This window comes from Eleutherodactylus coqui, chromosome 7 (genome assembly GCF_035609145.1).
Source record: "Eleutherodactylus coqui strain aEleCoq1 chromosome 7, aEleCoq1.hap1, whole genome shotgun sequence".
Taxonomy (NCBI): Eukaryota; Metazoa; Chordata; class Amphibia; order Anura; family Eleutherodactylidae; genus Eleutherodactylus; species Eleutherodactylus coqui.
Window position 1 is genome coordinate 166867177 of NC_089843.1, and position 14381 is coordinate 166881557.

General features: G+C 41.7%; 1 protein-coding gene across 4 annotated transcripts in view; it reads left to right on the forward strand.

Annotated features, from left to right (window-relative positions):
- Nucleotides 1–14381, forward strand: part of PPP3CA (protein phosphatase 3 catalytic subunit alpha) — a 206940-nt gene that overhangs the window by 166910 nt on the left and 25649 nt on the right. For all 4 annotated transcript variants that reach the window (XM_066573972.1, XM_066573973.1, XM_066573974.1 and 1 more), the window contains exons 7-10: nt 2541–2618; nt 3429–3523; nt 4436–4561; nt 6630–6701. In XM_066573972.1, the coding sequence (XP_066430069.1) occupies nt 2541–2618; nt 3429–3523; nt 4436–4561; nt 6630–6701 (371 nt within the window). The remainder of the gene's footprint in view (nt 1–2540; nt 2619–3428; nt 3524–4435; nt 4562–6629; nt 6702–14381) is intronic.

Consider the following 14381-nt stretch of genomic DNA (forward strand, 5'->3'; position numbering starts at 1 on the left):
TTGTTTTTACATCAAACTTTGCTTTCGTCAAAGAATCCTCCTTTTGCAGCAATTACAGCATTGCACACCTTTGACATTCTAGCTGTTAATTTGTTGAGGTAAGCTTGAGAAATTGCACCCCACGCTTCTAGAAGCATCTCCCACAAGTTGGATTGGTTGGATGGGCACTTCTGGCGTACCATACGGTCAAGCTGCTCCCACAACAGCTCAATGGGGTTCAGATCTGGTGACTGCACTGGCCACTCCATTACCGATAGAATACCAGCTGCCTGCTTCTGCTGTAAATAGTTCTTGCACAATTTGGAGGTGTGTTTAGGGTCATTGTCCTGTTGTAGGATGAAATTGGTTCCAATCAAGCGCTGTCCACTGGGTATGGCATGGCGTTGCAAAATGGAGTGATAGCCTTCCTTATTCAGAATCCCTTTTACCCTGTACAAATCTCCCACCTTACCAGCACCAAAGCAACCCCAGACCATCACATTACCTCCACCATGCTTAACAGATGGCGTCAGGCATTCTTCCAGCATCTTTTCATTTGTTCTGCGTCTCTCAAACGTTCTTCTTTGTGATCCAAACACCTCAAACTTGGATTCATCCGTCCACAACACTTTTTTCCAGTCTTCCTCTGTCCAATGTCTGTGTTCTTTTGCCCATCTTAATCTTTTTCTTTTATTGGCCAGTCTCAGATATGGCTTTTTCTTTGCCACTCTGCCCTGAAGCCCAAAATCCCGCAGCCGCCTCTTCACTGTAGATGTTGACACTGGTGTTTTGCGGGTACTATTTAATGAAGATGCCAGTTGGGTACCTGTGAGGCGTCTGTTTCTCAAACTAGAGACTCTAATGTGCTTATCTTCTTGCTTAGTTGTGCAACGCGGCCTCCCACTTCTTTTTCTACTCTGGTTAGAGCCTGTTTGTGCTGTCCTCTGAAGGGAGTAGTACACACCGTTGTAGGAAATCTTCAATTTCTTAGCAATTTCTCGCATGGAATAGCCTTCATTTCTAAGAACAAGAATAGACTGTCGAGTTTCAGATGAAAGTTCTCTTTTTCTGGCCATTTTGAGCGTTTAATTGACCCCACAAATGTGATGCTCCAGAAACTCAATCTGCTCACAGGAAGGTCAGTTTTGTAGCTTCTGTAACGAGCTAGACTGTTTTCAGATGTGTGAACATGATTGCACAAGGGTTTTCTAATCATCAATTAGCCTTCTGAGCCAATGAGCAAACACATTGTACCATTAGAACACTGGAGTGATAGTTGCTGGAAATGGGCCTCTATTCACCTTTGTAGATATTGCACAAAAAACCAGACATTTGCAGCTAGAATAGTCATTTACCACATTAGCAATGTATAGAGTGCATTTGTTTAAAGTTAGGACTAGTTTAAAGTTATCTTCCTTGAAAAGTACAGTGCTTTTCCTTCAAAAATAAGGACATTTCAAAGTGACCCCAAACTTTTGAACGGTAGTGTATATCGGCTGACCGTGAAAACAGCGTCCGATATACGCTCGTGTGAATAAGCCCTGAGGGTGATCAATAAGTGGAACTGGTTACCACAGGAGGTGGTGAGTTCTCCTTTAATGGAAGTCTTGAAAACAAAGGCTGGACAGACATCTGTCTGGGATGATTTACTGATCCTGCACTGAGCAGGGGGTTGGATCCAATGACCCTGGAGGTCCCTTCCAACTGTACCATTCTATTAAATGAAGATGAGATGAATATTCACATCATTACAAATACTATATGACCTAGAACAAAGTTCCATCACGTGATGTAATACTTGATCATTTTGTCATTTAACGCTGCAGTTGCAGTTTTGCATTATAACAATGGTCTGTGCCTGTAAGCTGGCCGTTACCAACACGCATTACTCTGATCAGCTACAGAATGTTAGATTTTTACCAAACTCCTCACGTTTGATCCATATGCTATGTGTTAAAGTTCAAAATGTGAGCTACAAACTGGCTCTACAAGCTTCTGCTACGTTACACTCAAAAAACACTGCTTTTTCTGTCATCTGTTGCTCTTTATGTCTTTTGCACAGTGACCATAGGCAATACTTTGTCATGGAAATCCGTATGACCGAAGCTTAGCGGACAACTGTTCAAACCATAATGGGAAAATCGCTTTATATTAAGATATTGACATTTAGCTTTAATCACAAACTCAACCAAAACACAATAAACGAAGTTTGAATTTACCCATTTTAAGTTAAATGCTAACAATGTACTTTGTGGATCCGATCTCCGTTTAATCCTAATAGAATAAAATCCCCATTACTACAAAATGGAATAAAAGCAGCGCTATAAATCACATATAAATTGATGCAAAACTATTTTGGTAGCTCAGTGAATAAAAGCATTAGAGCTATTAAATCGCCATGTATCCATAATTGCTCAAAGTGCCCGGCCAATGAGCTGTTAGGGGTCTAATCTGTGGATGCTCATACAAGCCTCATCATGTATATTGGGGAGGGTAATAAAGCACCAAGTAGTTCCATGAATGGAGCGCTTCTAATGAACATTGTTGTCTTCCCTCCACAGCTACCCAGCTGTCTGTGAATTCCTTCAGCACAATAACCTGTTATCTATACTTCGAGCTCATGAAGCCCAGGATGCCGGGTAACTTATTACATTTTTTTTAGAAATCTTAATTTACTGTATAAAACATGAGATGTGATTGCTAAAGGTAATTATTGTATTAATGAGACTGTTGGGTTTCAATAAAACTCTTAATTGCTGCTGATTGTATATGTGGATGCTCAGCGCTTGCCATGCGCACCGCTGCTAGTTAGAAGATGCTTCGCAATCTCTGTGAGTGCGTAGTGACATTTGTCAGGGGCCAAAGGTTGCAGATAATAGATGAGTAATATTACATGGAGAAGAAGGGAAGGGAACAGTAGACTTGCAATATATTTGAACTTCTAATAGTCTTATCTTAAAGGAAACCTTCCGTTTTCAGAGACAAATTCCGTCCTGAGGCAGGGGGTAGATTACTTGCAGTTTTTCTTCTCTGCCTCCCCTCAACTGGTTTCGAGCCCTGTTTTCGGCCATCCAGGATGCCTACATCAATTGTCTACCTGTGCACTGCTGTCTGATCACGGAGAACTTCGGGGGTTCCGTGTGCCTCCATAAAACGCTATGCACATGGTGACGCCGTGTGTATGAGGCTTTAGACTGACATTGGTTTGTAATGCTGACTTATCAACCCTCCGTAGTTCTTACACTTCATATATACATCACATATTTGTTCTGTTGTTCTAGTTTGATGTTCACAGTAAGAGTTCTGTAACTCGCCTTCATATCAAGCAGCACATTTTCCTCCTTCAAAAACTTAGGTCAGACTACCAATCGAAAAAAACTTGTTCCAATCCTCCTGTCCTTGAAGAACATGTAATAATTATAACATATTTCCTCTTTTTTTATTTGCAGGTATCGTATGTATAGAAAAAGCCAAACAACCGGCTTCCCCTCCTTAATCACAATATTTTCAGCACCAAATTACCTAGATGTGTACAATAATAAAGGTAAGCCATCAGATTAACATTAAGTTGGTTGGGAAGCCCAGACACTTAATAGGCTTTTATGCTTTGCTTGGATTCACCAAACATGAGTTTGAGATGGAATTGCTTCGGGCCTTTGTGTGAAGAATTGATGCCCGCTGCAACTAAGGGCTCATGTCCATGGGTGGGTTAGATTCCGCATGCCCCAGCAGAGTCCGACCCTACCCGCGGCCAAGCACCCTACTTACCTGTCCAGGTCGTCTTTTTTTCTCTGCTGCAGATGTGTGCAGAAGGGCCAGCCACCGCACATGCGCAGTAGAGTTTTTGTTTTCTTTTTTTTTTTTTTTTTTTAAATCCTGCTTTCCTGTGGAATCCTCAGCCTGACCACAATTTTATTGCGGATAGGCCACAGATTGGATGGCTTCCATTAACTTCAATGGAAGCCGTCCGTGCGGGATCCGCACTGAAATGGAGCATGTAGCGTTTTATTTGTTTGTTTGTTTTCATCTGGACCAAAAAATCTGCAAATCAAATCGTTTTATTTCATTTGTGGACGCACATGTATACACGGGCAACTTGTTTTGTGGATCTTTCACGCAAGCTCGTAGAGGAGCGGTTAGTGTGGCCAAGTAAGCATTTAGAGTCTATTTAAAATGTCATCCCAATAAAGTTTCAGTCCAGTTGAGGGCCAACAGGCCATTATATTCTATAATTTTGCACTGTCGCAGTTTTCAGCAAGGCTCATTTTGAATTTTCACATTCCATCTGTTGAGATTCGACGACGGGCTCTACTGGTCTATTAGCATGCCGTGTCCGTTTTTAGCAGAAGATTGGTCCTCCGGTTTACTCCTGCTACCACTGGAGGAGCGCAGGTGGTGGATAATGACCAGTTCGTATATCCCGCATACCAGAATGATGATTCTGTTTGTGTTGCAGCTGCAGTATTGAAGTATGAGAACAACGTCATGAATATCAGACAGTTCAACTGTTCTCCTCATCCTTACTGGCTTCCAAATTTCATGGATGTCTTCACTTGGTCCTTACCATTTGTTGGAGAAAAGGGTATGTTTACAGATCGAGGTCACTTTTCCGTAATACTTATCAGGAAATATTCAAGAATAACAGTAAATGGTTTTCCAGCTTAACCCCTTAAGGACCAGGGTGTTTCGGTCCTAAAGAACCAGACACGTTTTAGGAATTTTATTCATGTGGTGGTTTTACGGCTGTATTTTCTTATTTTTCTTCAGCTACCAAAATTTATTTTTGCTGCATTTTTTTCCTGCGACCTATACAGCTATCTTTTCAATATTTTTTTTTTTTATTTATAGTTTATTTTTAGAATTGGTATATTTTAAAATAAAGCACAGGAATGGATTCCCCTTTTTAGATGTTTTGCTATATAATTTGTATAGTTTCGGACTACAGGGCGTATATTATAGGAACAAACATCCCCCTGTTGTGAAATAATCACTGTCAGAGCTGGAGCATGCAGTGCTGCAGTGGCAGGGGGCACCCGGCAGGCACATGATCACTGGGTTGAGTAGCGGAAGGGACACTCCCTCTTTCTCTGTTACCTACATAGCGCTATGTAGCCTAGCAGCCGAGGACTTGACCTGCACCTACTAAATTGCAGGAGCTTTAATCCTGCGCCATATTTTTTTTAACAATCGGCCGGGATTAATGCCTAGGACCAAGGGCTGTAAATTTACTGTGCTTGGTCCTTAATGCATTAAAGGTGTTGTGCTAGAATTAAAAGGTACAAAAAGCTTTAATAGACAGAGAGCATATGACTGTCGAACCTTTAAGTCCAATATAGATGTACTCTTTTAGGAATATTTGATATACTGGGGAGACATTTTTGTGTTTTTTTTAATTTCACTAGAAGTGTGTTGTTATAATCAAAGTGACGTTTTATTGAGTTTAATGAGGAAACCCGGGCATGTAAACTCTGTGTGTGTTATTTTGCTTAGTATCCCATGAGTCACATTATAGTTTGACTGATTAAAAGGAATCCTCTATCCACAGCACTGCGGGCACCCCCACCAGGAGTCTCAGAGGTTCCCTCATGAATGGAGCAGCGGTAGATCATCTGCACCACCGCTCCATTAATTTCAGTAGGGCTGTTGGTAATGCCACAACCAAGCTCTTGAACACTGCCATCCATGGTATTTCCATTGAATACTCAACCGCTGCTGCATTCATGCAAGGACCTTCAGAACCCCGTTTCTTAAGATTGTTGAGGATTCCAGCGGTCATCCCCCACCGCTCTGAACATTATCCCCCATCCTGTGCATGGGGAACAACTTTTACTCCTTGTACAACCACTTTACGATAATAGATTTTTCTATTTTCTCTGTATTTCAACACTGGGATTATCCCTGCATTATTTATGGCGCTCTGGAGTCGGAACCAAAAGACATGTAATAAGTCTAACTCTGGCTTCAAAATACACATGTCAAATATTAGATATTAAAGGGCCGTCTTTTTTTCTCTTTTAAAGGGTTTCTTATGACAAAAAATAATAAACAAGCTCATACTCGCCTCTCCTGGGTCCCTGCATCTCCTGTGCTACAGCTCTATCCTCTGTACTCCAGCACTGAGGTCTGTGATTGGCTGCAGCAGCCTGGGAACACAGACCCTGTACAGAGGATAGAGCTGTGGCACAGGAGGTGCAGGGACCCCGAAGAGGTGAGTATGAGTTGGCTTATTATTTTCTGCCATGGTAAACAGTGTTTAAAAAAAATATCTTGAACAATCCCTTTAATAAATTAAGTCTTGTATTACCATTTTACTGCAGTTCATTTTGTTATTACTAATTATTACACATGAGCCAATTATAAAGAAGTTGGATTGAGGAAAAATAGAGGAGTCTGAAGTTTGGCGTAGTTCTGTGTATCTGGAAAAATACCATTGCATTTTGTGTGTTTTTTTGTTTAGCAAAATCCAGAAGTAGATCCATCAGGAAGGAGAAATACAAGTCTTTCCTTTCTATTTCCCATTCCTCGTGAATCCGCTCCTGGCTTTGGCTTAAAAAAATTGCATCAAAATCTGCTTTTCTTCTGCACCTGTGTCCATGAATGTATTTGGTCAAGTGTCCATAATAAGGAATCCTTGTCTATTTTTTCCCCAGTGACCGAGATGCTTGTCAATGTACTCAGCATTTGCTCTGATGACGAACTCTGCTCAGATGAAGATGCTGATGGTAAGTACAGTTGGATTTTGTTTTTTTACATTTATTTTTTGCTGGGGGTATTAGAAAAAAAGCAATTTAACCACTGTACTTTGCTATTTATTTTTGTGGCATTCACAGTGTGGTATGAATAAGATGTTACCTTTTACTCTATGTAGGTCATTACGATTATGACAACTTCAGATTTATAGGGTTTTTATTAGGTTTTATCACATTTGTGCAATATAAACACTTTTTTTTCAAAAATACTTTTTGTGTGGCACCACATTCCAGCATTTTTATTTTTCAGTGTGCAGAGCTGTATCAAGTCTGTTATTTGCGGGACAACATGTAGTTTTTATTGGTACTATATTCATGTACATACGATTTTTTTAAATTATTTTTTTCCTCATTTCTGTTTAGGGGAAGTGAAATGATCAGAAACTGTTATCTTGGATTTTTTAAATGAAATTTTCCATGCTCTATAAATAATCTAATATTTTATAGTACGGGTTGATATAGATGTGACGATGCCAATTATGTGTAGTTTTTTATCTTTTTATTTTTTTCACTATTTAAAGCCTTGTGTAAGGGGTTTCACAGGGGAGGCAGTCTGAACAAAAGTCTCCAATTTTACTTGAAAAGAGCCCTATCACAGTGGTGACTTAAATTAAAAAGTTTAAATTTTATTTAGACAAATGTTAAAATACAACACCTAGGGGCACAACACACAAGACAAAAACAAAGGTGGAGGACGTGGTGTACGGCTTGTGCAGCCACACCATTCACTGTCGCTACAGGTGAGTATCTATAACGCAATATGTGTGTGAGCGTTATAGCATAAACACCTAAGAGCCAATGCTGGTGAAGAGGAATGGATTAAGGAAACCGGACTATTTGATGGTTAGCCGGATGCTTAGATTTGATTTTTTCGGTTCTTCCGGTTACCAATATAAACTCTCACCAGTTTTTGGTATTGTGTAACCTCAGATTCACGTGGGTTCAGTTATAGCTACTGTGTTGAAAAAGTTTCTTCGTAATTATGACTGAAGGGAGTAAAGAGTTTTTGGTTACCATGTTACGATTTTTTGTAACATGAACAGTCAGGATTTGTTAGTCTTAAATACGAGAAATGTCTCCAGAGGCCCTGAAGATGTCAACAGACCTCCTATGAGAGATTTCTTGAGGACATAACAAGAGAATCCCCTCAGTTGATGGGAGTCATAAAAGTTATAGACCCATAGGAGACACAAACTCAGGTCTCAATTTAACTGCTCTGCTCGACGCGTTTCACCACTTGATTGCGTGGATCATCAGGAGCATACAAAACTTTAGGTCTCAGTGGTTTAAGCAATATCAAACAGTCTAAATAGGCTGGATGAAGAAACAAGTGTCCTGATATTTGAAGGGACAACTGTCTCAGCAGGTCGGTCAGGGTTTGGGGTGGGATTTTGTATTCTCCCGATTTTTGCATGAAAATAAATCCAGGTGTGAAACTGAAATTGGTACCGCCCTGAAATGTCCCAAACGACCCTGATTGCAGATCTCTCTCCTACGGTTCAAGACCGAGACTAATAATACCCTCAGGTCTCATGCGATAGCATAAATGAGAAATGAGACCAGATTAACTTCTCAATTGAGGACATATACGAGGTAACGCTGAGTAACACGTCTCTGTCTTAAAGTTGGAGTGAAGGATTAATCAGGTTCTATTGGAAGTTGGAGTGATGGGTTGGTATCTCTAAGATGTCAGATACCATACCTCTGCAATGCACCTCCTCCAGAGGTTTGAACACCCAATCTCTAAGGTGTCAAACACCCTGCTATTACGATGCACCCTCTCCAAAGGGAGGTATGCACACTCACTCCAGTCCTGATTAACAACACCCTGATACAGATCTGCTTCTCCTGCTTAAATTCTAAGAGAGAACTAATAGATTTCTAGCTCATTAGATAAGGAGCTGTCTCTCAATACCCTCCCAGGTTTCTTTTACCCCAAGTGTCAAAATTGACAGAAGAAAGGCAAGATACAAGGTAAAAATAAAAAAGCTGGTGTCCGTAGCCCAGATGGTAGCTACGGACACCAGCTTTTTTATTTTTACCTTGTATCTTGCCTTTCTTCTGTCAATCTTGACACTTGGGGTAAAAGAAACCTGGGAGGGTATTGAGAGACAGCTCCTTATCTAACGAGCTTGAAATCTATTAGTTCTCTCTTAGAATTTAAAGGGGTTGTCCCGCGGCAGCAAGTGGGTCTATACACTTCTGTATGGCCATATTAATGCACTTTGTAATGTACATTGTGCATTAATTATGAGCCATACAGAAGTTATAAAAAGTTTTTTACTTACCTGCTCCGTTGCTAGCGTCCTCGTCTCCATGGTGCCGACTAATTTTCGCCCTCCGATGGCCAAATTAGCCGCGCTTGCGCAGTCCGGGTCTTCTCCTGTCTTCAATGGGGCTGCTCGTGCAGAATGTCGGCTCCGTGTAGCTCCGCCCCGTCACTTGCCGATTCCAGCCAATCAGGAGGCTGGAATCGGCAATGGACCGCACAGAAGAGCTGCGGTCCACGGAGGAAGAGGATCCCGGCGGCCATCTTCAGCCGGTAAGTATAGAAGTCACCGGAGCGCGGGGATTAAGGTAAGCGCTGAGCGGTTTTTTTTTTTACGTCCCTGCATCAGGGTTGTCTCGCGCCAAACGGGGGGGGGGGGGGGGTTGAAAAAAAAAAAACCCCGTTTCGGCGCGGGACAACCCCTTTAAGCAGGAGAAGCAGATCTGTATCAGGGTGTTGTTAATCAGGACTGGAGTGAGTGTGCATACCTCCCTTTGGAGAGGGTGCATCGTAATAGCAGGGTGTTTGACACCTTAGAGATTGGGTGTTCAAACCTCTGGAGGAGGTGCATTGCAGAGGTATGGTATCTGACATCTTAGAGATACCAACCCATCACTCCAACTTCCAATAGAACCTGATTAATCCTTCACTCCAACTTTAAGACAGAGACGTGTTACTCAGCGTTACCTCGTATATGTCCTCAATTGAGAAGTTAATCTGGTCTCATTTCTCATTTATGCTATCGCATGAGACCTGAGGGTATTATTAGTCTCTGTCTTGAACCGTAGGAGAGAGATCTGCAATCAGGGTCGTTTGGGACATTTCAGGGCGGTACCAATTTCAGTTTCACACCTGGATTTATTTTCATGCAAAAATCGGGAGAATACAAAATCCCACCCCAAACCCTGACCGACCTGCTGAGACAGTTGTCCCTTCAAATATCAGGACACTTGTTTCTTCATCCAGCCTATTTAGACTGTTTGATATTGCTTAGACCACTGAGACCTAAAGTTTTGTATGCTCCTGATGATCCACGCAATCAAGTGGTGAAACACGTCGAGCAGAGCAGTTAAATTGAGACCTGAGTTTGTGTCTCCTATGGGTCTATAACTTTTATGACTCCCATCAACTGAGGGGATTCTCTTGTTATGTCCTCAAGAAATCTCTCATAGGAGGTCTGTTGACATCTTCAGGGCCTCTGGAGACATTTCTCGTATTTAAGACTAACAAATCCTGACTGTTCATGTTACAAAAAATCGTAACATGGTAACCAAAAACTCTTTACTCCCTTCAGTCATAATTACGAAGAAACTTTTTCAACACAGTAGCTATAACTGAACCCACGTGAATCTGAGGTTACACAATACCAAAAACTGGTGAGAGTTTATATTGGTAACCGGAAGAACCGAAAAAATCAAATCTAAGCATCCGGCTAACCATCAAATAGTCCGGTTTCATTAATCCATTCCTCTTCACCAGCATTGGCTCTTAGGTGTTTATGCTATAACGCTCACACACATATTGCGTTATAGATACTCACCTGTAGCGACTGTGAATGGTGTGGCTGCACAAGCCGTACACCACGTCCTCCACCTTTGTTTTTGTCTTGTGTGTTGTGCCCCTAGGTGTTGTATTTTAACATTTGTCTAAATAAAATTTAAACTTTTTAATTTAAGTCACCACTGTGATAGGGCTCTTGTGTAAGGGGGGGTGAGAATTATTTATTTATTTTTTAAACTTTTAAATTCTGTGGTCATCAGTGACTGCAGCATCTGCAGCGTTAAGAGAGGTACAGGACCTCAATTAGATTAGCAAATCCTCATAGTTACACTCTTTTTTGAGGGGAAAACCCTATATGTGATAATCAGAGAGCAAATATGCTTTCTGATTTTTGGGGGGCGATAATGTGACAAATTCATGCCCCCTTCCCCTGGGACAGAGAGATATACAGGAGGATCACAGATCTTCACTGCTGCTGCTGGTCTCCCCTCATCCTTCCCTGACTCTCTGCTCTGCACCCACTGACTAAAAAAATGACAGTTATAAATTTAGTACTCCCGCCTCCACATCAAATGGCTGTATCTCCAGTTCTGTAATGGCTACTGACATGCCAAGAATCTTAGCTTTAAAATCACATGAAAACCATGTTGGTATTCCTGATATACCCAGAGCTACAGCCATTTAAATTAGTATGAGCTGTAATGCCCATTCCCTGCAGAATGAACAGAGCTAGTCCTGAACTGTGGGGGGTTAATTTATTTTTTATCTAAATGTATCTGTATCTGTTGTGGATGTGCACATATACAGTTACTATAAAAATGGTTCAACCACCCCACACCAGCTCCCCACACATTGCAAATTAGGCTCATTTGCGAAATTTACAAACTTTCAGCCTTTTGCGAAAAACAAACTAACAATTTCAGTATCTCAAGACAAGTAAGAATCCAAGTGTTTTCTTCAAATTCAACACAAAATGCCATTTTTAATGACTACTGTCTCAGTCTCCGAATTATTTAATTCCTTCATGACAAGCATCATTAATATTTAGTAGAACACCCTTTTGCTGTTATGGCCTGCTGTGAACATGATGCATAGCCAGACACCTTGCATCTGCCAGTGTTCCTGAGGAAGCTTAGCCCCATTCCTCATGAACAATAGCCTCTATCTCAATATTCTTGGCTTTCAATGCTGCAACCACCTTCTTCAAGTCCCACCAAAGATCTTCTATGGGCTTCAAGTCTGATGACTGTGATGGCCACTGCAGAATCTTCCAGGACTTTTTCTTAAACCAAGCCTTGGTGGACTATGAGGTACTAGATTATTGCCCTGTTGGTAGGTCTACCCAATCTCCAGCTTCGTTACAGAAGGTATGACATTCTCGCCTAGGATTTCCAGATACTTGATTGAATCAATTTTTGCCTACACACAATGCAGGTTTTAGTGCCAGAGTATGCAGAGCAGCCCCAGTGCATCACCGAGCCACCGCAATGCTTCACGGAAGGCAGGGTGTTCTTTTCAACATATGCTTCATTCTTTTGCCTCCACACATACCGCTCATTCATAGTCCTGAATAGTTCCAGTTTTATTTAATCGTTCCACAGAACAAAATCCCAGCACTTCTGTTTCTTACCTATATAATTTGGAGCATATTGCACATGACCTTTCCTGTGCTTTTAGGTCAATAGATTTGTACATCTTGACGTTTGGGCTTGAAGACCTTCAAAGTTTAGTGTATGGCTTAAGGCCTTTTTACACGGCACAGTTCTTTTGCAAATAATCGTTAGATCAAGTGATATACATGATAATTGTTTGTTATTTCGCTATATGCGTTTACACCAACCGTCAATAAATCGTTAAATTAAAGCTGATCAGATCTTTCGTGCAGACCCGAAAATCATAGTTGGTCTTCCACTGCATAGATGAATGACTGCCTGTTTTCTGCGAATGGAGGCAGGTGGTCTGACCCGCTCTGCCTCATTCACTAAGCGATCATTAAGTTAATTAGTTCAACTGTCAGGTGCATTAGTGCCTGACAGTTGTCCCATATAAAAGGTCCTTGACTGTGCAAATAGAAACCTTATTGCTTGCAGCTGCCAAATCTTGCTGCAGGTTTTTGCAGTCACTCGAAAGTTTTTGACCACCTGCCCGTTTCCACCTGCAGCCAGGGATCTCTTCCTCTTTCTGCCACATCCAGGTAGTGCAGCCAGTGTTTCTTCTAACTTCGAACTTGCGAACTATGCTTCCAACTGTATCTCTAGAAGTATTTAATGTCTTCGCTATCTTTTTCTAACCTTTTCATTGTTTGTTCATCCTTTCTCGACCTCTCTCTTGCCGTGCCCACATTTCTAATATACAAACGTCCCAGTCAGCGAAGCCCTAGCCAGTCCAAATATTTTTGTTTTCTCTCAAGCACACCTGATTTAAGTAATAAAGCCCTTGATTAATTGCATCAGGTGTCCTCGAGATAAAAACTGATTTGCAAATATCCGCTCTTGTGAGGGATTCTATTCAGGGGGTTGAATAATTCTGAGACTTTAGTAGTCATTAACTGGGTCATTTTTTTAGTGATAAGCGAGCATACTCGCTAAGGGCAATTGCTCGATCGAGCATTGCCCTTAGCAAGTACCTGCCCGCTCGGGAGCAAAGATTCGGCTGCCGGCGGCGGGCAGGGAGCTGCGGGGGAGAGCGGGGAGGAACGGAGGGGAGATCGCTCTCTCCCCCTCGCTCCCCCCTGCTGACTGCCGCAACTCACCTGTCACCCGCGCCGGCAGCCAAACCTTTTCTCCCGAGAGGGGAGATACTCGCTAAGGAGCAATTGTCGTTAGCGAGTGTGCTCGCTCATCTCTAGTCATTTTGTGTTGAATTTGAAGAAATCACTTACTATATTAGATGTGTTGAGTTATTTATATTGTTAATTTTTTTTTTTTTTCTTTTTACAAACGTCTGAAATTGTGTAAATTTGGCAAATAGTTCTAAAATTTGATTGTAACGGTAAGCCCCAGGCCTGATTTACTCACTCTGCCATGCATGGTTTTGTTATCAAGAACAAAGTGACATAGGTGTTTGATGTGGTGTTCCCTGGTGCCAACTATGAAGAAATTGGTGTGATGCTGTGCCATAACTCCTAGCCGGTACAGAAACTTTTTGAATAAGAAAAGAAGTCACTATATTAATTTGTTTACTGAAGTTTGATCTCTGTATTCAACCAACATGTGGTTTGGTACATTTAAAGCTACTAACAAGGGATGATATGTTTGTTTTCCCCACAGTTTAGATTTTAGTGCTGTTACCAATAGGAGAATAGGTTTTGGAGATGTTTCACAAACTCTTAAGGCTGGGTTCACACGAGACGGATTTGCAGCAGAAATTCTGTGTGGAATTTCTATACGGCAAATCCTCCCACAGCTCCTAATCCCAGGATTAGCCAGCCATGTGGACGAGATTTTGTTAAAATCTCATCCACACGGGGCGGCCAATCTGTCGCGGCAAGGCCAGGCTGAACCGGGAATGTGGTGCGGAATTGATAGCCGGAGCATGTCAATTTTTTTTTTTCCGTTGCGGCCTCATTCCATTCTATGGGGAGAGAAAGCCGCCACGGAATGCCGGTGGCCTGGCCGCTCCAAAACCCACAGCGAGATTTCCGCAGAATTTTCGTCCCGTGGGAACCCAGCTTTAGCTGTTCACATTGTGAATAGGCAAACATACCCACCACTCAAAGTGATAAAAGTCTAGATGAGATAAGAATGGTTCTTCTCTATTGCTAGACTAGAGAGGACTTTCTGAAAGAGTGAACCCTTCTGGGCGTATCGTTCAGTGTCCTAACCTCCAGTTACACCATATAAGAAGTCTGAGCATTCCTTGTAGAGATTACAGGCAGGAAAGTT